The 25,378-nt window shown below is 41.4% G+C and overlaps 1 protein-coding gene across 1 annotated transcript; it reads left to right on the forward strand.

Moving 5' to 3' along the window:
- Positions 1-184: 184 nt before the first annotated feature.
- Positions 185-25,199, forward strand: GTF2A1 (general transcription factor IIA subunit 1). Its single transcript, XM_039351540.1, has 9 exons — positions 185-483; positions 2,283-2,384; positions 3,447-3,651; positions 5,066-5,130; positions 6,460-6,526; positions 10,411-10,544; positions 21,381-21,791; positions 22,629-22,718; positions 23,413-25,199. Exons 1-9 carry the CDS (start codon positions 454-456, stop codon positions 23,518-23,520), a joined length of 1,212 nt encoding a protein of 403 aa, XP_039207474.1. The 5' UTR covers positions 185-453; the 3' UTR covers positions 23,521-25,199.
- Positions 25,200-25,378: the final 179 nt, after the last annotated feature.

Raw genomic sequence — 25,378 nt, forward strand, 5'->3', positions numbered from 1 at the left:
GCTCCACCCCTGCACGTCCTGGCGCCAGGAAGGCGGAAGAAGTTCGACGGGAGGAGGCGGAGGAAGACGATTTCTCGCTCCTTCTCGCGGCGCTTCCCTCCTTCTCCCCTCCGCGCCTCCCCCTTTCTCTGGCCGCTCGCGCAGCTGCTCGGCACTCGCTATATAAAGGGCGAAACAAGCGGAGCAGACGGCTGGCGGCTGCAGCCCAAGGGCCGCCGTGTGAGGCCGGGGCGCGGGGGAAGAGCGAGAGGGTGGTTTCTTCCGCGCGGGCGGGTTAGCCGGGCTGAGAAGGACGCCCCTGAGGCGAGACAGGGCGGAGGAGGAGGCGGACAACAGCGGCGGCAGCAGCGGGGAAGGGGGCCCTAGCTCGCCTCAGCCTGCTCTTGTCCGGAGGGGGGTGTTCGGGGGCGCCCTGCCTCGGGGTGTGTGTCCTACCCAGGGGTGGTGCGGGACATGGCGAGCTCGACTAACACAAACCCCGTGGTAAGGACGAGGGTTGCGCAAGGGGCTCTGAACGGGAGGGCGGCGGGTGGGTGCTCGGCTTGGGGAGGCGAGGATGGCGGGGCAAGGGCGGGACGGCGGCGGGATCAGCAGCAACAGCCCCAATTCTCGGGCTTCCGTCCATTCCTCCTGTGGGGAAAGGAGAGGAGCGGACGAGCGAGCGCTGGATGCTGCTTCGGGGGAGTCACGGAAGAGGCGCCGCGGGGTCTGGAGGGAGCCCGCTTCGTCTCTGCGAGTGGGGGGCGGGGAGGGAGTCGGGGGACGCTCGGGAGTGAGCTGGCGGTTTTTCCCCGCCTTGGAGGAAAGGCCGGGGGGAGGGAAGCGTGCCGGGAGGTGAGGTTTCGTCCCCCAAGCATTTAACCTGCTATGGTAGTGGTCGAAACTGCCTCTTTCCGCAGACTATAGGCATTGGTAACGAATGGTTGAAAAGCACCTTTAATTCCTAGTCTGGCAGAGAACGTCTCTTACTTCCCTTCACGCAGGGAGATGTATGTTTCTATCTTATCTAAATGGGAAAAGGCCCTTTTGATCCGTCCGAGTTTTCTTCAGGAAGCGCTTTTATTAATCGCCTCTCTCCTTTCCCGCCTCCTTTTCTATGCTTCTCCCTTCAGTTCTTAGAGGTCAGGCTCAGTTTTTGAGTCTCGGTTTCACATCGGTATACAATAAGCAGTCACACGGAAAAGAAAGAAAGAAAAAAAAACCTCCCGGCCCCTTTCATCATGTTACCTTGTTCTGCACTAAGAAAAAAAAACAATGAAAAATCAAATGCACTCAAAAATAAGCCCCCCACCGGTCAAAAAAATGAACCCCTGCTGACCAACCGAAGTCCTGATGCTGATTTGGAGGCGCTCATTTTGTGCTCTCAGATCCATCATGGCTTCCCCTTGCTTTTCTCTCTCCCTGCTCCTTGTGTTCCTCCTCCCTGTGGCTGCCCTGTTTATATAGAGCCATTGCCGCTCTCTAATATAGACTCTGCCAGGATGGGAAGGTGCTTTCCAGCCCCACGTCACCGCCTCTCCATTTAAACACCACATCAGCCTTTAAATACGGAGAGAGCTGTGGAAAGCAGGCTGGGAGGTGCCTGCACTACATAGGCACAGACCAAAAAGCGCTGTCTTTTGTTGCTTTGGAATAGAAGCTTTCACTAGCTCTTTTCAAATTCGGGTTAGCCGGACTGTCACATGATAAATAGCTGCTATTTCTTGTTTTTATGTATAGGGTTATTTTTTCTTTGTAAATTGTGTAAAATGCGGAAGAGTTTTTATTCTACTTTTATTTTATAAAAGTTCTATGGGGTGACTGGCTGAGCGCAGTGGGATTTTGAATTACAGTAGTTTTCAATAGGAAATTGAAACAGCACATATTACATTCTGTAATAAGATGCAGCATGTAATTATTTTTCTTGCTCTTAAAATATTTTTCACCTTTGGAATATAATAAATTTTTATGGATATTATTGAATTGTTCTAAATCATGCCATCTCAGTTTAATCTGGTTGAGAATTGAGCTTCAGTACAATTGTTATCAGTATAATATTGCCCTACAGCAAAATAATTTGATTTAACAGTCAAAGATGAGCATTTGAATGCTCTGTAATGTATAGTTGCCATAGTCTTAATCTTTTACGTTTTAAAAACTGAAATTCTGCTAAAAATGGGTTTTCCATGGAATTTTACATTTACTTAATTTAGGTTGTTTTCACTTTTAAAGAACCTTCAATGTTTTGAAATATCACAAGAGTATATAAACATTTTCAAACAGTTATTTGTGACTTTTTAAAGCCTAAATTGTATAGGTCTGTGATTGAAGATGTCATTAATGATGTCCGAGAAGTCTTCCTTGATGCAAGTGTGGATGAGCAAGTCCTTGTGGAACTTAAAACAGTAAGTTATAACTTCATGTGTCTCAAATAATTCTTGCCTTTTAGCAGGTGAGGGCTATAAACATGGTCACGTAAATGCTCTGGGCCTATGAAGAACAGTCTTGCCTGATGAAGGAAATTAATTAATTCAACCATTTCTGCTAATATAATTATTCTCTAGTCATTCCTCCATTGTGGATAGTGTCAACCCACTTTTTGAGCATACAATAATTTTGCTGCAGTTATATATAAAAACAGTTCCATGACTTTATTTTAGTTACCTATCCATTGGTCCCAAAAGAAATGTCCCTGATTTCAGTTGTGCTTTAATCTTTTAAAATGTTCTAAATTAATGTATGCATTTGTATCTAAAAAAATTTGGCGTTTAACACATCCACCAAACATAATAAAATGTCCCTTCATGTCCAACAAAGATTCAAAACACCTTTATGCATTACAGACAATTTTTTTGGTGACAAATACAATGCAAACTATGCATCTTTTTATAAAGATTAACTTTAAAATTAGAATATAAGAGAAATTTTAATCCTTTCAACAACCTATTTTCCCTTTGTTACATTTGCATATTGTAACAAAAAATTTAGCCCATTTTATATATTCACTTGTCTCATATTTCAAAAAAAAATATACATTTTAGCAATAATACATTTCTCTTCAGTATATAATTTTGTTTCAAATTCATTCTTAGAATGTTAAAAAACCAATTATCTTTTATCCAATATGCTTCAAGTATTCCTCCATAGATATCAACAGGAGCTCAAAACAAGCTTTTATTTCGTCATTTTTCATGCAAGAGATACAAAAATAGATTAGATGGTGGTCCATACTAAGTTTCAACTACACTAAACTACCCAACATTGGCCAAGGAAGTCAATTTTTTAAAGACACTGGTAGCATGCTACAAAGAGTCAGCTGACTAGTGATAAATTGTTTCCAATGTTACATTTTTAAAATGTGTAACTATCATACATGTCAGTAAAATGAAACACAACCTAAAGTTTGTTTATAACTTACATTGTTATTTGCTCACCAGTAAATAAATATTTTTTAAAAATAAATACAGCTATGGGAAAACAAATTGCTGCAATCCAAAGCTGTTGATGGATTTCATTCAGAGGAACAGCAACTTTTACTGCAAGTACAGCAACAACAGCAGCAGCAGCAGCAGCAGCAGCAACAGCAGCATTCCCATCATCATCACCACCCGCAGCCACAGCAAACAGTTCAGCAACAGTCCCAGCAAGTCCTTATTCCGGCAACACAGCAAAGTAAGACTCTTTCTGAATCTTAAGAGTGTTGTTGCCAATGTTCCAACCTTGTAATCAGAAGATTACTGGCAGTCACCAAAAACGTTTGATAAAAATATTTTCCTAACAATAACAATCCCGTAAGATAGGTTAGTCTGGGAAAAAGTGACTGGCCCAAGTCACTACCTCATAAGATTCCTATGAAACTCAGTTGATATTACTGCCAAGTTTTTATTTTATCAGTTTGATTTTAAAAGTTTTAATATAGTTTTTATGTTATTTTAATATTTGATTGGGAGCCACCCAGAGTTTGTTATAAGATAGGTGTCTATTTAAATGTTTTAAATAAAATATGTATTATTTGTAGTTTCAGTTTTTTTATAGCTATTGCCCATTTGAATTCATAAAGTGTCTCCTGAAAGCAAAATATGTCTATGTAGTATGCAGGAAAGTTGATACTATAATAGCTTTTTTCTTACATTTTCTTAAATTTAAATAACTTTAGATGAAATTCTAACTCATGGATGAACATCTTTTTCTCAAAGTCCATTTTTTAAAAATTATATTTTTGTTTCTCAAGGGTTATGAATGTATTCTTACTGACAAAAGTATGTCATTGAATGCATAGGCAGCAATTTTCAGACTTTATTCAGGCTTTGGGTAGGTTAAATGTTGAAAGAGTTTAGATGAAAACTTGTGTTGTCAAAAATTGCCAGTGGCAGAGGCCTAAGCAGGCATACAGATTCTTTGAATGAGATGCATTTTTACATTTATTCAACCTGCATTTAATAGTTTTTAAAACAAAATGAGACAAAATTAAGGTCAAGGAAGGATACCTCCCTACTCTCCTATATGCATGTGGACATTAGTGAATAAATCTTCAGAGAAGTCATGCTCCATTTCCTGAGCTAAATCTCTGATTAGACTTTCTTTGCACTTCCTTGTGCAGGGAAAAGTGTAGGATTCTAAGATAGGGACATGATGGAGCTGAAAAAGAAATATATGACCAGCCAAACTGTAGAGTTTTCATGACTGAATTATACCTCAAAGCTGAGGTTTCAATTATGAAACTAATTTAACTAATGATTGTAAGCTGCCCATACCTACCCTATATTAAAATGGGCAGCCAATACATTTTATACATAAATAAATAATTTTATTCATGAAACAGCCATTTTTAACCTTGAAGTAGAATGTGCTCCAAATTGAAAATATTTTGCCCACCACTGAAAGAACAGTTACAAATTAATTACATAGACATTGAGGATTTTTGTATTTACAGACTGCTTTTACTTAACTATATATTTTATATCAGAGTTTACAATATATTTAGTACAAAAACCTTATTTGAAGAGGAAGCATAATAATTTGTTATTAATAAGCCTTGTAAAATGTTTTATGACAATCATAGCAGTGATTGCTTGTTTTATTCCAGCACCTCAGCCTCAAGTTATTATGCCAGATTCCAAACTGATACAGCACATGAATGCATCAACCATGGTAAGAATATGTAATTCATAATGTTTTAACTGTGCATAATAAAAATCATATAAGGGAAGATAACTTTATGCACTATACAGTGTGTTTTCTTCCTACTTCACTATTTTACCAAGTTCAAGACTTCAGCTGTGTTTATTGTTAGGAATTTATTTCAACAAAACATGATTTAGATAGCATCACTTACTGCCTTCACATTCATGATCTCTTTAAAAAAAAGGCAACCATCTTGTGCCAATAGATAATTAAAGTTGATCTCTTCTAATTAATTGTCCTTAATACTTAAAGGAATCTATTTTATTATTAACTAGAAAAATGCCTTAAATTATTTAAAGATGCTTCATTGATCCAAAACAAGGGACAAATATGTTTTCTTAAAAAAATAGAATGGTTGCAAAATTTGAAAAGATGCCTAGTTTTAAACTATCAGATTTTCTCTATTTCTTAAGCACTTCACACTAGGTTTGTGCAAAATTGGTGATAATTGCCATCAGCTTTTCGTACTTGTATGTAGCTAGAATTAGTTTAGGTTTTACAAGCAATAGATTTTTCAGAAAACGATAGGCGAACATTAAAAATAAGTATCTTTGCATTCATACACACAAATGCTGCTTAAGATAGGGTATTGCATTTAAGTTTGAGAGGTTCTTAGCTTAAATACTTTAAGGATTATATCAATGAAGTATCTTAATAGGGAGCTCTGGCCTCTACACTTTTACATCTGTGTTTGCCTATCATCTAAATTATGTTTAAAATAAATGAAATTATGAGAGCATGTAATCATAATTAAAATCTCATGGGTGCTGTAAGCTGTTCTTTAAGCATGACCAAATTGGGATCAAATCAAGAATTAGAGATTTGGGGGTGGGGACAGAGTTGCTGTATTTTGCATAGCTAACAACAGTGTGCATAGGCAATTTAACTTGTGCTGGGTTATTAAATATTGTTCTGTCTTATTTGGATTTAAATCTGTCAAGAAACTGAATAAATTTCAGTTTGATTCCTAAGTTTGAAGAGAACATAAACTTTCACTTGTTATCTGAAATCCATATTCTTCTACAAATGTGCACAAGAATGTATACAAAGATTTATGTGATGCTCTACTTCTGGCAAGTCAATTCATTTCATTAAAATTAATAGAAAATTACTTTTTAAATGAAAAATAGTATGATAATATGTATGATGTTGAATGTGGCTTAGTTTTTCTAAGAAAGAAAGAGTAAGAAAGCATTTGGCATATAATAATCTATAAATCTCTGCCTTGCTAAACTTCAGGTCTGATTTCTTAATTTAATGTTTTGTACTTTATTGGTTGAACCATTTATCTTTCAGAGTGCTGCTGCTACAGCAGCCACTTTGGCTTTGCCTGGTGGAGTTCAGCAGATACTCACAAATTCAGGTATTTTTTTAATCTTAATTTTTCAATTCAAATATTTGTATGGTACTTCTCATTAAAATCTCAGTGAGCTTGCAACACATCCTATTTCAAAAAGGCCATTTAAACAAACCAATATTAGTATATGGAAAGGAAAGCAAAAATGTATGACCTAGCTGAGGTAAGATGACTTTGGTTGATAGAGGTAGAACTATCCAAACTTAAATCTCAATCTATTACAAGATAAAGGTTGTATTGAAAGTTATGGATTGTAATCTACCATGCTGGTCTAGTGTACTTGTTAGATAGATTTTTTTTCCAACTTCCCAACCTACAATGGAAAAAGAATAAGTCAGCCAAAATCATCCAGGTAGCTTTAATGCTCAAAGAAAGACTATAATCTGGGTTTCCCATTCCTAATCCAACACTTTCACCACTATACCACATTGGGAAAAATGTAAGCTGACTTTCAAAACATAATAATACTATTAAAGTAAAGATATAAATAAATCAATAAAGCCTATAATCAAGAAAAGTTTTCTTAAAGCTCAGTTTCCAAAAACATGCCTAGAAAAAGTATGCACTATTCTCAAGAACTCAAATAGAATGATTAGTGAGAACGTTCCAAAGTTTTAACAATTTTAAAAAGTATTCTATAATGCAAGCTTTTCATTTTTCATTAGCAGACTTTAAATCTCAAATAATGGGAAATATTGCATGGAACAAAATATATAGGTGTGAAAATTAAATCCCCTTTAAATTGAAAGCAATGTATTGGATTTTGCCTGCAGACAAAGTGATAAATGTAAATATCCCAGGACATAATTTGAAAACTTTGTTTGCTCAGAGGTTAAAATGTCATTGAAATGTAGCTGAACAATTGATCCAGATTATGGATAGTTAGCTTTTATAATCATACTGTTCAGGGAAAGGCGTTAAATGGACATGTTCATAGTGTAAAAACTGATCATTTAATTTGACAGTGCAAGGATAGCAGTTTTTTGGCAGTCAGAAATTATACTTTTAATTTTATTTATTGTTTTTTGCTTTTGTTCTTCCACCTTCAGAATGTGGTGGTGGAAGACTACTTTTTGGTATTTATATAATATGCCACTGGCCTTTCTGACTCCAGAGGTTCTGTCTTTTTTATTATTATTATTAAAAAATTTTAAACTTTTACAATAAAAACCCCTTCCCCAATCCCTCCCAACCCACCCCCAAACCCTCCCCCATTCTTCCCAGAGCTGAATACAGGCTTAACTAGATCTTAAAAGAAAAAAAGTTTTAAACCCAAATAAACCTTAAGCAAATATAATTACACTCAATAAACAAATTGTAAAATACTTTAACTCCATTATATATAAAAAACAAAAAGAGGAAAAACAAGAGAAAATTAAAAAAAGTAAAAAATTAAAGAATAATAACAATTACACTTCTAAATAATATCTTAAACTTATATAAATTATTCAAAAGCTAGATAATATTTTCTTATATCATACTTATATTGTATAAGAGTTATCCATCTTTTCCACACCGAAAGATACTTCTCTTGCGATTGATCTTTCAAGAAAGCCGAAATTTTTGCCATTTCCACTAAGTAGGAAACTTTAAAAAACCATTCTTGCAAAGTAGGCAAAAATTCCTTCTTCCAATATTGCCCTATTAACAACCTAGCCGCAGTAATTTCCAGAGGTTCTGTCTTAACACTATCCTTACACTGTTGAACATCTATGAGAAACTATTGTGGGAGATGATGATGATGATGATGATGATGATGATGATAATAATAATAATAATAATAATGTTGGAAGGGACCTTGGAGGTCATCTAGTCCAACCCCCTGCTCAGGCAGGAAACCCTATACCATTTTGGACAAATGGCTGTCCAGTCTCTTCTTAAAAATTTCCAGTGTTGGAGCATTCACCGCTTCTGGAGGCAGGTTGTTGCACTGGTTAATTGTTCTCACTGTCAGGAAGTTTGTCCTTAGTTCTAGGTTGCTTCTCTCCTTGATTAGTTTCCACCCGTTGCTTCTTGTCCTGCCTTCAGGCGTTTTGGAAAATAGCTTGACTCCCTCTTCTTTGTGGCAGCCCCTGAGATATTGGAACATTGCTATCATGTCCCCCCTAGTCCTTCTCTTTGTTAAACTAGACATACCCAATTCCAGCAACCGTTCTTTATATTTTTAGCCTCCAGTCCCCTAATCATCTTTGTTGCTCTTCTCTGTACTCTTTCTAGAGTCTCAACATCTTTTTTACATTGTGGTGACCAAAACTGGATGCAGTATTCCAAGTGTGGCCTTACCAAGGCATTTGGAGTGTTGGAGTGAGATGCTATTAATATGCAGATAGCACACAGCTCTATATCTCTTTACCAATTAATTGCAAGGAAGCAATTTTGAACAACTTTTTAAATGTTGCATAATTTTTAGAATGGACTAGATGTAAGAAAATAGGCTGAAGTTAAATCTAGACAAGGTGGAGGTACTGTTACTTGCACTAAAAGAGCTAGTCTGTATTCTGGGAGTACTCTGACCCTCAGTGTCTCTGGATTCACAATACTGTATTTAGTAAGGAGAGTGCCTGCACAATTAAGGCTATGTACCAGCTGTGATTTCCTAAAGAGATCATGCTTCCTGAGCTATGACTTCCTGAGGTGATCACCATTTACCAAGGTAGTTTTCTACACCTTGGTAATGTCGCATTGTACTAGCACAACATGATTTTGCATAGGACTATTCTTGAAAGATTTAGTTTGGCCATGTCATGCAAATTCATTGGAGAGGTCAATGATGCTAGGAATGGTTAGTGGGTCCAGAAGAAGAAGCAAACAACTTGCTACTTTGATATCATCAAAGCTGATACCAAAATGAACATCCAGCTACAAAATTAGCTGTGCTTGACCGGGTTGCATGGAGAGCACTTGCCTATAAACTTGCCAAGATTAGGACATGCCCCCTCCCTCATCTCACCTCACCCTGCAGGATGAGCCTCCTGCCCACTGCCCCACTCACCTGGCCCCCAAAGGCACCCCTCCCCAAGAGCAGCATCGAGCTGATCACACCCACCCTGGCCACGCCCACCCTGGCTGTCATGACCACCGTAGCCATGCCCATCAAGCAGGCCACCCTCACCCTGGCTGCCATGACCACCGTAGCCATGCCCACCAAGCGAGCCACCCCCACCCTGGCTGCCATGACCACTGTAGCCATGCCCACCAAATGGGCCATGCTTACCCGCACTTGGCGATACATGTGGGTTTTGGGTTGCAGTTTGGGCACTCAGTCCCTAAAAGGTTCGCCACCTCTGTCCTAGATAATGGGTGGTACGCTAAGAGACTTGGGCAGGGTAGGGATTTTGAAAATCACGTTTTATCATTTTCTGAGTTGTTAGAGGCTCAGATCTTCAGAAAAAAGTAAAGCTAGTCATGACGGAGGGTGGAAGCCCAAGAGTGTGGGATCCCATGTGACAGGAAACAGGTCCAAGTCCTATAGGGATCCAGCCAGGTGGGAGATAGGTCCAAGGACCCAGTGAAGCAGGATGCAGAGGTAGTAAGAACTGGCAGATTACTAAGCCAACAGATTTTGTTCTTATGACTGCGGAGACTATGCAGCTGCCATAACTTTGAATATAGATTGTAAGTCTACATTCAGTGCCCTCTTGGTTATGCTATTGATATATCAGCTAGAAATAAGATTTCTCTGTTGTGCTACCCAGTCTCTGGAATATCTTCCTCCAATTAATGGATGAGGCATATACTAACTTGTTTTTTATTTGACTTTCTGTTTAAAACTCATGATTATTTTATATTATGTGAAGCATTTGGTTTTAGCTCCTGTAGATAGCCAGTGTGCAGTCATTTTCCTTTACCTAATTCAATATGTATTGAAACTAGGTTCCTTTTTATTACAGGCCAACTCTTACAGGTGGTTAGAACTGCCAGCGGTGTTCAATATTTTATTCAGCCTCAGCAGCAAGTAGTTCTACAGCAGCAGGTTATACCACAAATGCAACCTGGTGGAGTTCAGTCTCCTGTCATTCAACAAGTAAGATTGCTGTCAAATAGACATTTCTGAACTTTTTTTGTATTGTATGTCATAATCCATCTGGATTTTAAAAATTCCTTAATTGCAATGTAGGGAATACTGAATTTGTTTACAGGTTCTAATATTGGAACTATTTTCTGCTTTCCTCTCCCCATCCCTTTTCCTATTTTCACACTGACCTAGTTGTATTTGTTTGTACCTAAGCGCTTAAACAAGCCTCTATTCTCAACTGATACAAATAATGCTGGTATATCAGAATAAGGATATTTAAGAGCAAAAATGGAAGAGTATAAAATGTTAGGGTACAAGAAAGTAGAATTTTTGAATATAATGACTATTTATTTTGAAGAGCATAGTAAATTAATTTGATTTCGGTGAAATTAAGAAAGTAAGTTCCTTTCAAAAACCATTGATAGTTAGAAATACTTTTATGCTGCTGTAAGCATGCAGCTCCAGGTTAGGCAAAAGAATATATGCCTACATTCATATCAGTAATAGCAAATAGTAGGTAAACAATAATTAACACTCATTTGCAGTACATCTCTAGTCATGACTCAAGTCACTAAATATTCGTATAAGAAGTATTTAAACAGTGTCCTGACTATCAGGAATGAGGGTACAGAGCTTGTTTTTGGTGGTAAACTATAGAAGAGGAGCTCCAGTAGAGAATACATCTATTTCAGTCCCCTCTTATCTCACTTCATGTGAGATGTAGACTTTCAGCATACATGTTCTTCCAGCACACATTCAGAGGGCAGATTCTCTTTGGAGTAACCTTGGTTGCAAATTACCGTGCCCCCTATGATGTAGGACTTTAAAAGGTTACAGCAGTATTTTAACTGTGTTCAGAAACCAGTGATCAAAACAGTTTCCATAGTACCATTAGTTAATAGCTGTTTCCATTAGAACACTGGTTCCCAACCTTTCTGGCACCAGGGACTGGTTTCATAGAAGACAATTTTTCCACAGACTGGCAAGGGGGGGGGGGAATGGTTTTGCATGCAACCTAGAACCTGTGAATGAGCAGATGAAGCTTCACTTGCCCGTCATTTGTGCGGCCCAATTCTTAACATATCATGGACTGGTACTGGTTCACAGCCTGGCGGTTGGAGATCTCTGCATTACAATGCTTGCTACTGCACATGGCCTATTATTGAAATTTCTGGAAAGTCATCGAAGGTACTTCCATTGGTAACAGGAGTGTGAGTAACCATTACTAGTACCTCCTGTTCTTGGAATGGGTACAGTGTTACTTTGAGTAAATTCAGATTGCTTTATTTGCTAACAACTTGCATTGTCCAGTTGATAGTTCTGGTCCATCTTTCCTAAGTATACACAGTTGCTTTAAAAGAGGTCACACATAGAATAACAGCAGGGAAATAGTTTCTCTTTGGTAAAGTTACTGTTAGAGTGTAGGCCTGAACTTGGGCTCGTTGATGCCTCATCTTCTGCAAGCCTGGTGAAGGTGATAAAGAAGGAAACAAGCAAAACTTGTTATTTAATTACAGTTTTATACAGATCTTGTACTACTAGTAAGTCAGCATAATGAATGTTAAATTCATTATGAATTAAGTGAACAGATCTATTGTACTGAGGTCTATAGGCATAAAAATGGAAAGTCAGTGGAAATAGAAGCTACTCTAATTGATGGATTGCTGTAGGGTAAATTAGTTTTTTATCATACTGTATTTAAATACAGTGGCATCTTGGTGCTCAACTGCATTGAAAGTCATCAAATTTGATACTCAACACATTTTGACATGAAAAGTTTTCCTGGTACTCAACATTTGTTTGATACTCAACACACAAACTAGAACTTGCCAATGTCTTCTGCCTTGCGACTCACTGCATTATTCCTTATGAGAAAAATGTGTTTGGTACTGATCTTTTTTGGTACTCCTCATGCCTCCCAGAACCAATTAACGATGAATACCGAGGTACCACTATATAGTCTTTAGACTGCAGTGGGTGAGAAATAGTATCACTTAGTACATGTGCAAAGGCTGCATATCTGCAGTAGTAGAGCAAAGCTGATACTGGAATAAAAATAGATTCCCCTCCTGCTTACCTAGTTCTATTTTGAGTAGGTCACATCTGGAATTTTGTGAACATGTTGTGGGTACAATTACTGAATGGCTGCCAAGAAATGCCTAGCCAGTTAAGAAACCCGAAGATAATACGCTGTTCTCTGTGGGGCCCAGTTGTGTTTTGGGAAATAAATATGCTAGAGACCATTTTACTTCGCAGCAGGCCAGTCTCCTAATATTATTAAAAGAGGCAGACAGCACAGTGGGAACCCAGAAACAAGCAAGTTGCCTATCCCTATTGTAATTCTTTTCATTTGTTACCATTACTTAAAATAGAAACATGAGAAAATAACTGGTAATCTTCCTTTATGATAATGTCATCTTATATCAATTTATCAGGTGAAATGATTACTCTACAAAATTCTGGAATGTAAAAGTAATTTTTGAGGTAACTCATGAAAATGATATTTTTATATTCAAATTCTGACAATACCTTGGGATATACAAAATATCCCATGTACAAGCTATTTCTTGCTCAGAACAACTTCAGTCAACCTGACTGAAACAAACATGGGTAAAATGTTATTGTTCCATGTTGAAGTGGCTTTTGGGAGAGGTTCAGTTAAGAGCAGGAGAGAGCCAAGGATATAAATGGCAATCGTTGAGGGAAGTTGCTGAGAAGATTGGTGGCTGGTTCAGATAGTGGAATAGTTTGATTGAGGAAATCAGTGGCAATTGAGGCTGAGAAAGAAAGGAGAGAGCCCTGGGAAGATGAGTACAGATGGGCTAATACTTCATATAACGGGAAGGAGAACTTTGGGGGAAGAAGTAGGGTGATAGGATGTGCCACTTTCAGATCCGGTTGCTGATACCATCACAAAAAAGGAACAGATGTCAAGACCAGTATATTAGAAAGTATTCAGGAAAGGGAAGGAAGCATCGAATTTGGACTATGGCCTGATCTAGAGAGATGGCTGGAAAACAATGAGTTGGGAAGGAATGATATAATAATAATAATAATAATAATAATAATAATAATAATAATAATAATAATAATAATAATAATGATAATAATAATAGTAAAGTTGGAAGGGACCTTGGAGGTCATCTAGTCCAACCCCCTGCTCTGGCAGGAAACCCTACACCATTTTGGACAAGTGGCTGTCCAGTCTCTTCTTAAAAACTTCCAGTGTTGGAGCATTTACTGCTTCTGGAGGCAAGCTGTTCCACTGATTAATTGTTCTCACTGTCAGGAAGTTTCTCCTTAGTTCTAGGTTGCTTCTCTCGTTGATTAGTTTCCACCCGTTGCTTCTTGTCCTGCCTTCAGGTGCTTTGGAAAATAGCTTAATTCCCTCTTCTTTATGGCAGCCCCTGAGATATTGGAATACTGCTATCATGTCCCCCCTTGTCCTTCTCTTCGTGAAACTAGACATACCCAAGTCTCGCAACCGTTCCTTATATGTTTTAGCCTCCAGTCCCCTAATCATCTTTGTTGCTCTTCTCTGTACTCTTTCTAGAGTCTCAACATCTTTTGTGCATCGTGGTGACCAAAACTGGATGCAGTATTCCAAGTGTGGCCTTACCAAGGCATTGAAGAGTGGTATTAATACTTCACGTGATCTTGATTCTATCCCTCTGTTAATGCAGCCTAGCACTGTGTTGGCCTTTTTGGCAGCTGCAGCACACTGCTGGCTCATATTTAGGTGATTGTCTACTAGGACTCCGAGGTCCCTCTCACAGTTACTACTATTGAGCAAGGTGCCACCTATGCTGTATTTATGCACTTGGTTTTTCTTGCCTAAATGTAGAACCTTGCTTTTTTCACCACTGAATTTCATTTTGTTAGATAGTGCCCAGTGTTCAAATCTGTCAGATCCTTCTGTATCTTAAGCCTGTCTTCTGGAGTGTTGGCTATTCCTGCCAGCTTGGTGTCGTCTGCAAATTTGATGAGTTCCCTATCTATCCCTTCGTCCAAATTGTTGATGAAGATGTTGAACAGCACTGGGCCCAGAACAGAGCCCTGGGGCACCCCACTACAACTTCCCTCCATGTAGATGCAGTTCCATTGAGGACCACACGCTAGTACGGCCAGTCAGCCAGCTACGGATCCATCTGGTGGTGATTCTGTCTACCCCACATTTTTCTATCTTATCTAGTAGGTTCTGATCTACTTTATCAAATGCCTTACTGAAGTCCAAGTAAATTATGTCCACAGCATTCCTCTGATCCACTAATTTTGTCACTTGGTCAAAGAATGCAATAAGATTTGTCTGGCATGATCTAATTTTGACAAACCCATGTTGGCTTTTAGTAATGACTTTGTTTGCCTCTAGGTGTTCGTTGATTCGTTGTTTGATTATCTTTTCCAGAATCTTCCCAGGTATTGAGGTCAGGCTGATAGGTCTGTAATTTCCTGGGTCATTTTTTTCCCCTTTTTTGAGGATGGGAACTACATCAGCTCTTTTCCAGTCCTCTGGTAGTTCCCCTGTGTTCCAGGATCTTTGAAAAATATAGTTCAGTGGTTCCGAGATCACATCTGCCAGTTCCTTAAGAACCTTGGGGTGTAATCCATCTGGTCATGGTGATTTGAACTCGTCTAGGCTGGACAGGTGTTCACTTACCATTTTCTTGCCTATCTTAACTTGTATTTCTATTTTGTTTTTTATGGCACTATTTTTGATAGGTTGGTCTGTTTTTTCCCTTTGTGTAAAGACAGATGCAAAAAAGGAGTTAAATAGTTCTGCTTTCTCCCTATTGCTTGTCACCTTGCCACTTTCACCCACTAATGGACCAATAGTTTCCTTCACTTTTTTCTTGTTCTTTACATGTTGAAAGAAGCTTTTTTTTTGTTATTTTTGACTTTCGTTGCAAGCCTTAGTTCATTTTGAGCCTTAGCTTTCCTCACTTCGTCTTTGCAGGCTCGGGCTATTTGCTGATATTCTGACTTATTTATGTGCCCCCCTTTCCACTTTCTATACTTGTCCTTTTTATCTTTCAATTTGTCAGAGAGTTCTTTATGCAGCAATGCTGGTTTCTTTTGAAAACTGTTGTTTTTCCTCTTCGTTGGTATTGTGCTGGACTGTGCTTTTATTATCTAATTTTTCAAAATTTCCCAAGCTTCTTGGGAGAAGACTGAGTCTTCTTTCTCTTTAATCTCTAACATTAATCTATCCATTTCTGCACGTTCTAAGATTTTCCTAATTATAATCTCATCTGATGGTAACACAGCAGCTTGCACAAAGGTCTAAATTAACTCCTCCTCAATGGTGTCACCACAGGGACCCTACGAATATTTGAGGATTCATCTCAGGGAAGGAAGGAAGGAGCTTCTGGATTAAGGTTTTTCCTCCCAGGCTGAACTGCAAAGCTTGACTCTTGTGATGATGGACCTTCACACCTGACTTTGGCTAAGCAGCTTTTTTCCTCATCTGAGAAACTGGAGCTTGAAGAACGTGAGACATCAGAATTCAGTGACTGCGGGGGGGGGGAGGAGAGAGGGGACTCCTCACCCATGCAATAACAGAAGAGGAGATGAGTAATAATCCCTTGTGATGCAGCTGTCTGCGGTTGGCTGGCTAAGGCAGGCAGATTGCAGAGCGAGAGAGAAAGAGATGGGGGGGGAGAAGAAGCCTCAAAAGCTGGTTTAATGCCCCGGAGTGGCCCACGGGCAGCAACCTCCGCCGACACCAACCCCAGCGAGGGACCAGCCGCGCCGGGCTTGCCCGAAAGCAGCCTCGCCGGACGGGACGGCGTGCAGTGGAGGAGCTGCACCCGCTTCGCCCTGCAGTCTCCAGGCCTTTAATCCAGTTCGGCTCTGCCTTGGACGCCGAAACTCCAGGCTGAGGAGCCGAACTTCGCCTGGGTGCAACGGCCGCTTCTGTTTGTCTCTGAAGACTGAGAGTCCCCAAGCCCAGCGCGGGGCGGGCGCGGCTTCTTTCCACCGACAGAGGCCCGTTCGCGCCCTTCTCCTGGATCCCGCGGCAGCTTCCAAAGGTTGAAGGACGAAGGAAAGCGCCAAGGCCGACGCCGCCATTGCTGCGCCGGAGCTGAAGATAGGCGGGGACTAGAGCTGGGCTAGTGGCGGCGTTCGGGCCTATCAACGAGTTTGGAAAAGAGGCTGGGCTCGGGCGAGGCAGGCGACGGAGCTGCCAGGTAATTTCCCGGGCGGAGGAAAATTTCTCAACCTTCGCCAGGGAGAAGTGCAGGGCATGCCTCGTCCGTGGCTTTTCCAGCTGCCGCTGCCTCGCCTTACCCTGCTGCCCTGTCTTCCCTACTCTGCCTTACCCTGCCCGCCTTACCCTGCCCAACCCAGCGTTCTTACCCTCATGGCTTCCTTTCCACTGAAGCTTGGTCTGGTTAGCCAGTTTTCTAACTGGGTTTGTATAGAGCTTTCGTCTTTCGCCTCGGCCGCTTTGCTGTGCCTGGAGGCCGCCACCGCCTCGTCCCCGCTGCCCGGCATATCCCGCGTCCCACATGGCAGCAACCCACAGCCTGACTTTCTGCCGCTGGAGAGTGCCGGCCTGCTCCACCAGCAGCCACAGCCGCCCCCCCCCCGTGGCGGCAGGCCTCGCCGCAGCAGCCCGCCTGGGCAACCCGGCCCGTCGCTCAGCCAACCTTCGCTGCCCCATGTGTGGCTTCCTTTTCCTTCTCCGCTATCATCGCCGCCGCCGCCGCCTCGTTGTTTTCCTCAGATTCCGCGGCGGGGCCTTCTCCAGTGATCTGGGTCCCCCGCATGACTTCGCCCGTTGCCTTGGCAGCAATTGCCGCCGTTGCGGTGACGGCCAGTAACAACTGGAGAAGTTGACCCAGCTCTTTGAGGAGCATAAGGCCAAGTACGGTCTGCCCCAAGACAAGTACTTAATGATCATCTAGCCGGCCACATTGGACCACCCTGGGACACAGAGGGGCAATACTATTTTTTTTAGAGAATGTTTGCTGTGGGTGTGAGTATGCATGTAGATGAATGGTGGCCCTGTTATATATAAATTTATTATTGTATTTAGGGTGTATGAATGCGGAAATTTTTTACTTTTTATGTATATAAATTGAGTGTGAATGTGTATTGAGTGTTTGGGGTATGAGAATGGTGGAGTCGGGGGTGGAGCCTGGTACTCCCTCTGCTGAGTGCAATAGCAAAAGTAGGGGGGGGGGCCAGGACTTACCCTTGGGCTTGGTTTGTATGGAAAGCGAGTCCGGTCAGGAAGGGAGAAGGCTGGTGAGGTTGGAGGTATTCCAGGGAGGGGAGAAGGTCGGAGCATCCCGGTCATGACTGGGATGGGCAGATATGGCGAGAGCCGAGGGGCAGGCCAACTTTGGGGAACGAGGACTCGCTATGTTAGAGCGATTCCTTGTTCCGGCCCCTCAAAAGGCTCATCCTGTAGTACTGGTGACAGGGGAGTACAGGGCCCTGATTGCAGGCTGCTGTTGCTTAATGCCAGGTCCGTTGTCAGCAAAGGCCCCCTTGTCCGTGATTTAATATTGGACAGCAGGGCGGACCTGGCATGTATAACCGAAACCTGACTGGGCCCTGAGGGGGGTGTTTCCCTCTCGGAGATGTGCCCGGACGGGTTTGTGGTGCTTCATCAGCCTCGACATCAGAGCAGGGGTGGGGGAGTGGCAGTCATCGCTCGGAAGTCCTTGAGCCCTCGTGGGATTCCTGCCCCGGAGGTTGTTGGGTGTGAGTCCCTCCTATTGAAGTTGGGTTCACGGGTTCAGTTGGGCTTGCTGCTGACGTACCTACCTCCCAGCTGCGTTGCAACAGCTCTGCCTGCGTTGCTGGAGTCAGTAGCCGGGTTGGCGGTGGAGTTCCCCAGACTTATAGTACTGGGGGACTTTAATCTGCTATCACTCGGCGATCGCTCAGAGGCGGCGCAGGAGTTCATGGCTTCCATGGCAACCATGGACCTGACCCAGGTAATTCAGGACCCAACTCATAGGGGTGGTCACACACTCGACCTTGTGTTTCTCTCGGGGCAATGGAGACATGATCTGGAATTAAGGGGAATAGAGATCTCGCCCTTGTCATGGACAGATCATTTCCTATTGAGGCTGGACTTCAGAGCATCACTCCCCCATCGCAGGGAGAGGGAGCCGACTAGGTGGTTCCGCCCCAGGCGCCTAATGGACCCAGATCGGTTCCAGGAGGAGCTTGGGGAAATACCTGACTCCCTTGTCCACAACTCGTCCGGGTCCCTGGTTGCGGCCTGGAATGAGGCGGCGTCCGGGGCCCTGGATCGAATTGCGCCTTTGCGACCTCTCTGTGGTGGTGGTCCCCGGAGGGCCCCTTGGTTTACTGAGGAGCTCCGGGAGATGAAGCGCCACAAGAGACGTCTAGAGCGACGTTGGAGGGCCAGTAACTCTGAATCTGACCGATCACTATTAAGAGCCTATCTTAGGACTTATTTAGTGGCGATAAGGGCGGCAAAGCGTGTTCACTTTTCCGCACTTATTGCGTCCGCAGAATCTCGCCCGGCCGCCTTGTTTAGGGTGACCCGCTCCCTTCTTAAAGTGGAGGAGGCGGAGGAACCCTTGCAGGGGAGAGCTGAGGAGTTTGTTCCGTTTCTGTCGGACAAAATCGCTCAGATTCAGAGAGACCTGGACTCCGACTGGGCAGTGCCAGCCGAGTTGCCAGGGGCTGGTCTTAGTCATGTTATCTGGAGCGAGTTTGAGCCTGTGACCCCTGATGAAGTGGACAAGGCTGTGAGGGCAATGAATGCCGCCACCTGTTTATTGGACCCGTGCCCCTCCTGGCTGGTTTCTGCCAGTAGGGAGGTGACACGAGGCTGGCTCCAGGCGATAATCAACGCTTCCTTGATGGAGGGGTCTTTCCCGCAACCTTTAAAGGAAGCGGTGGTGAGGCCCCTCCTCAAGAAGCCTTCCCTGGACCCAGCTGTTTTGAAGAACTTTCGTCCCGTCTCCAACCTCCCCTTTGTGGGGAAGGTTGTAGAGAAGGTGGTGGCGTCTCAACTCTTGCGATCCTTGGAGGAAACCAATTATCTGGACCCTTTTCAATCTGGTTTCAGGCCCGGCTACAGCACTGAGACTGCTTTGGTCGCACTGACCGATGACCTCTGGCGAGCCCGGGATAGGGGTTATTCCTCTATCCTGGTGCTTCTTGACCTTCTCAGCGGCTTTCGATACCATCGACCATGGTATCCTTCTGCGTCGTCTCGGAGAGGTGGGGGTGGGCGGCACCGTATTGCGGTGGTTCTCCTACCTCTCTGACAGGTCGCAGTCGGTGTTGGCGGGCGGACAGAGATCGACCCCTAGGCGCCTCGATTATGGGGTGCCTCAGGGCTCGGTCCTGTCCCCCCTCCTTTTTAACATCTACATGAAACCGCTGGGTGAGATCATTCGGCGACACGGGGTGAGGTATCATCAGTATGCGGATGATACCCAATTGTATATCTCCACCCCGTGTCCTTTCAGTGAAGCAGTCGACGTGATGTGCCGGTGCCTGGAAGATGTGAGGGTCTGGATGGGGGTGAACAGGCTTAGACTCAACCCTGACAAGACCGAGTGGCTCTGGGTCTTGCCTCCCAAAGGCCAACTGGATGGTCCATCTTTAGTCCTGGGGGGGGCAAATTTACCTCCCTCAGTGCAGGCACGCAACTTGGGTGTCCTCCTGGACTCACAGCTAAATTTGGAACATCTATCGGCTGTGGCCAGGGGGACCTTTGCCCAGGTTCGCCTGGTGCACCAGTTGCGGCCTTATTTGGACCGGGAGGCTTTACTCACAGTCACTCATGCCCTTGTCACCTCAAGACTGGATTACTGTAACGCGCTCTACATGGGGCTACCCTTGAAGGGCGTTCGGAGGCTGCAGTTGGTTCAGAACGCAGCCACGAGAGCGATTGTGGGCGCGCCAAGGTACGCCCACGTGTCACCTATCCTCCGCGAGCTGCACTGGCTTCCTGTGGGTCTCCGGACGCAATTCAAGGTGTTGGTTATCACCTTCAAAGCCCTTCATGGCATAGGGCCAGGTTACTTACAGGACCGCATTCTGCCGCACAGCTCCCAGAGACCGGTGAGGTCCCATAGATTGGGCCTCCTTCAGGTCCCGTCGGCCAGACAATGTCGGCTGGCGGGCCCTCGGGGAAGGGCCTTTTCTGTGGTGGCTCCGACCTGGTGGAATCAACTTCCCCCCGAGGTTCGAACTACTCCCACCCTGCCGGCCTTTAAGAAAGCCGTTAAAACTCTCCTGTTCCGGCAGGCCTGGGGCTGATGTCCCCGGGGGGCCGGGATATGATCGGACTCGCGGTATGACTGGATTATTTTATTCTTTTATGACTGTTTTTAACCTTGTACGCCGCCCTGAGTCCTTTGGGATTGGGCGGCATATAAATATTTGTAAATAAATAAATAAATATATCTTCATTTGTCCAGTATTGGGCAAATGCTATTCTTGCGGCTGTCAATATATGTAATATTAAATATTCGTTCTCTTTCCCATAATTAGTTCCTAATATACATAGCAGAAACAATTCTGGCTTACATTCTATATGTATTTTAGTTATCTTTTCCAGCCATATATGAATCTTATGCCAGAATTTCTTTGCACTGGGGTACATCCACTAGATGTGATAATAAGTGCCTGGTTTTTGTTTACACTTCCAACAGTTATTCAAAACCGTTGGAAGTCCGAATCTTCCACTATCTTTAGCTTCTTGTAACATCTTAATTTTAATTCATGCTTTCTTCCCTTGCCATATGAATTTTAATATTGTTGTATTTAAATCGTGAAAAAAAATCTTTTTTTTCTGGGTTCGAAATATGTACAGCCATTGATAATTCCTTTTTTAAAAATCAGGTTTTGGCCCCAGTTCCTGGAGGGATCTCGCAACAGACAGGAGTGATTATTCAACCCCAGCAGATCTTATTTACAGGAAACAAAGCCCAAGTAATACCTACAACTGTGGCTGCACCTACACCAGCGCAAGCACAGATTTCTGCAGCTGGTCAGCAACAACCTCAGCAACAACCAGCACAACCACAGGCACCTTTAATGCTGCAAGTAGATGGTGCAGGTGATACATCATCTGAAGATGAAGCAGAGAAGGAAGAATATGAGCCAGCACAATCACAGGCACTTTCAGTGCTGCAAGTGGATGGAGCAGGTGATACATCATCTGAAGAAGAGGAGGAGGAAGAGGAAGATTATGATGATGATGAAGAGGAAGACAAAGAAAAGGATGGAGGTGAAGATGGCCAGGTTGAGGAGGTAAATTTTGATAACTTGTTTTATGTTATACCTAGAGAGGCATTTTGATATGTATATTTTGGCTAAGCAAATAGTAGTTGCTATTGTGGATCAGTCAAACAACTATCTAAGTAAATTATTTTCTTGTTATGTTATTGAAAGCTTCCCCTGCAGGTTGGAGAAATACCAGTATGTTTGTTGATATTTCAGGTTTCTAACAGGTATTTAGAATTTAAGAAGGCAAGTCATTACTATTGAATGATTCAGTGAAGTATGGAGATACAATTAAAATGGCTTGCCTGGAAACCCAAAGAGAAAAAGTCCAATTGCATCATTTTGGCTTACAACTGCAATCATCTCAAATTGGAGGAGCTAAATATTGAAAAGAAAAATCAAGGAACTAAAATTTTTGTACAGGTAGTCTTTAATTTACAACAGTTCGTTTAGTGATTGTTCAAAGATACTATGGCACTGAAAAAAAATGACTTATCACCATTTTTCACCATTGTAGCATCCCCGTGGTCATGTGATCAAAATTTAGACATTTGGCAACTAATTCATATTTATGACAGTTGCAGTGTCCTGGGATTATGTGATCACCCTTTGCAATGTTCTGACAAGTCACTGGGGAAACCAAGTTCACTTAACAACTGCAGTGATTCACTTAAGAACTATGACAAGAAAGAGCAACATTCACTTAACAAATGTCTCACTTAGTGACAGAAATGTTGGGCTCCATTGTGATAGTAAGTTGTATCTATCTGTAATTAGAAAAACACATTACATCTAAAATGCTGTGTTCATATTATGCAGCAATTGTTCTCAATTCTATTGATTTACAAAATTAATCTCTTCTAGGAACCTCTCAATAGTGAAGATGATGTTAGTGATGAAGAAGGACAGGAATTATTTGACACTGAGAATGTTGTAGTGTGCCAGTATGACAAGGTAATATATAAAACCAAATGCCTTGGGTCTGTTATATGCATCTGTCCATATGCTTATTATATTAACCTTAGCAAAGTATTTCCTGACAATTAGAATTATTTTAGTAAATAGGTAGATGAATTTATTTTGAAAATATTTAACAACTAAAAAAAATCCTCAATTGAATGACAACTGTTTAAAAACTTTGGGATCCACCTAGTACTATGTAAATACAATTCTGTTCACAGTAATGAGAATGTAGGAGAGGACCATCTTAACAGATGCATCCAGATTTTGGTGCCGCTTTCCAAAGTGCCTGTTCAGACTCATTAATTTTCTGTTTCAGGCAAACTTTGGCATGCTGGATTGGTAATTTGAAAATGTTTACAAAAATTTTGGATTTCAGAAATACTATTTTACTTTTCTATTTAAAACAGTTTTATTATATTTCTATTTTAACTGTGATTTATTTTACATAGCTAGGAAAGATAGGATTTATATACTTGGATTTATGTTAATTTCCTCCTTAAGGAATTTATCTTGGAATATTTATAGTGCCTAATTTAGAACAAAGGTTTTAGATAAAGAAACATACACAACAGTGCTATTCTGTTCACACATACACACACACATACAATCTTACCATCTATTCACAACATACTGATTATTGAACAAAATGTAAGATCTTTCTTGTTTTTGTATCCCATCTTCCCAGATACATAGAAGTAAGAATAAGTGGAAGTTTCACCTCAAAGATGGAATCATGAATCTTAATGGCAGAGATTATGTATTTTCCAAAGCCATTGGAGATGCAGAATGGTGAATACAGAAAATAAACTCAAAGCTAGACAAGAAAGGTTGAGACTTGGACAGTACACTTCAACAGAAATCTCTCTCTGCAGACCATAAAGAAACAATAGAACTAAGGTTACCAGGACAGAAGAATAGCATGGCAATGTTGACACTATTTCAAATGGGAAAATTGAGGCATTGGTGCAGCTAGCTCTGTCTAACAGCTGGTTTTATATGAATACCTTAATTAACCACTTCTACCTATAGATAAAGGTAACTAGCATGTGATGCTTAATCTCCCCTTATGCTGATTTGAAGGAACTCTTCTTTTTGGTAACAGTACTATGGAAAAGGCTTAGTGTGTGTTTGTGCATAAATTGTGCTGAAATGATCCCCTGGGGAGTGGGATTGGTGAGAATCTTGCTCAAAATTGTATGCGGGGATTTAGCCAATTGGTGAGGATTGAGGTGTTGAGTTCTAATTACTATTGAGTAAACTATTTTTAAATCTCTTGTGCTGGGCCATGTATAATTTTATTGACAGTTTTAGGCCTTTTATATAAATTTTGATCCTGGTACCAAAAGATCTCATTCGTATTTTAAATTTAATAATGCTGAACATTTTATTTAAAAGGAGGTTGTGCTTTAAAGTAGCCTATGGATGAAAGTGATAAAAAAATCACCATCTCTCTTTGCTCTCTTAATAAAAGATTCTTAAATATCCTTAAATATTGAGCAAATAGTAACTTATTTGTTGAATAGAGAATTATAAATCTTTTAAAAATAATTCCACTTGTGAACATAATGTGTATTTTCCAAGGCGAAGTGAATGTGCACTGCAAGTGGCGAGAGCAGAAGTTATAGGTGACTATGCACTTTGGAAAGGGAACTAAAACATTGAAGGAGCTTCCATTTCTCAAATCAATTAGAGAACTGAATCACACTTATTCTAATAAGTAATAATTTAATGTAATCTCAAAGTATTGTTGAAGATAAATTTCTCAGTTGTAGCAATAGCATTTGGGAATCAGGTTTTCAGCAATGCAGGCTTTCATAATGAGAAGCAAAGGGCTGAACATCAGCCATATTAAGAAAGCAACACACCTCCAAATGGTTCATTCTTGCAAGATATGTATTACACATGGTAGCCAACTATGAAAAGCAGTGAAAAAAGTCCAGGGAATGGTAAGTGAAGTAATAGGTGTGTGATAGTAGAAATGCCATCTTTCTTCAATACTAACATTTCTGTTCTTACAAAAATGAAACATTTTGAATACTAAGCAAAATTGTCAGTGCATTTAATCACCATTACTCAGTTTTCTCTTCTGTTCCCAAGTTAATTTGTTTGCATTTCAATGTAAATCTATCGGTTATTTCTGCTTGAAGGAAACTTATAATATATTGCAATGGGCAATTTTTCTATCCCACGCTATCTCTAAAGCTGGCCAAACATGTTAATTCTGTTGTATAATAACATTTGTAAGGCATTTGCATTTTTATACCACATAAATGTAATTGAAGGCTTCATTTTCTGGCCATATTAATTGTTCATTGAACCTGAATTTCTTTTGGGTGCAGTGGAATTTTGGCTTTGGACTTGTAGATATCTTCAAGTAGCTTATTCCCACTATGTAAAATAAACAGACATACCACTACTATACATATCAACTTTTTGATTACATTGAAATCAATTGCCATTTTTCATTAAACTTATATGTATCTTGTGGCCATAGTATATCCTAGTCCTTTACCCTGGTTTAATATAGATTTAAAAATAATTCAGAAATATAGCACTGTGAAACTCAAAAAAGGCTACAGTTTTCTTTTCATTACTGAAAGTTATACTGTGCAAATGGATTAACATTCTAGACATCATGGACACTGAATAGC

This window comes from Crotalus tigris, unplaced genomic scaffold, assembly GCF_016545835.1.
Source record: "Crotalus tigris isolate CLP2741 ecotype Arizona unplaced genomic scaffold, ASM1654583v1 scf7180000018371.15429387391:27106975, whole genome shotgun sequence".
Classification (NCBI taxonomy): domain Eukaryota; kingdom Metazoa; phylum Chordata; class Lepidosauria; order Squamata; family Viperidae; genus Crotalus; species Crotalus tigris.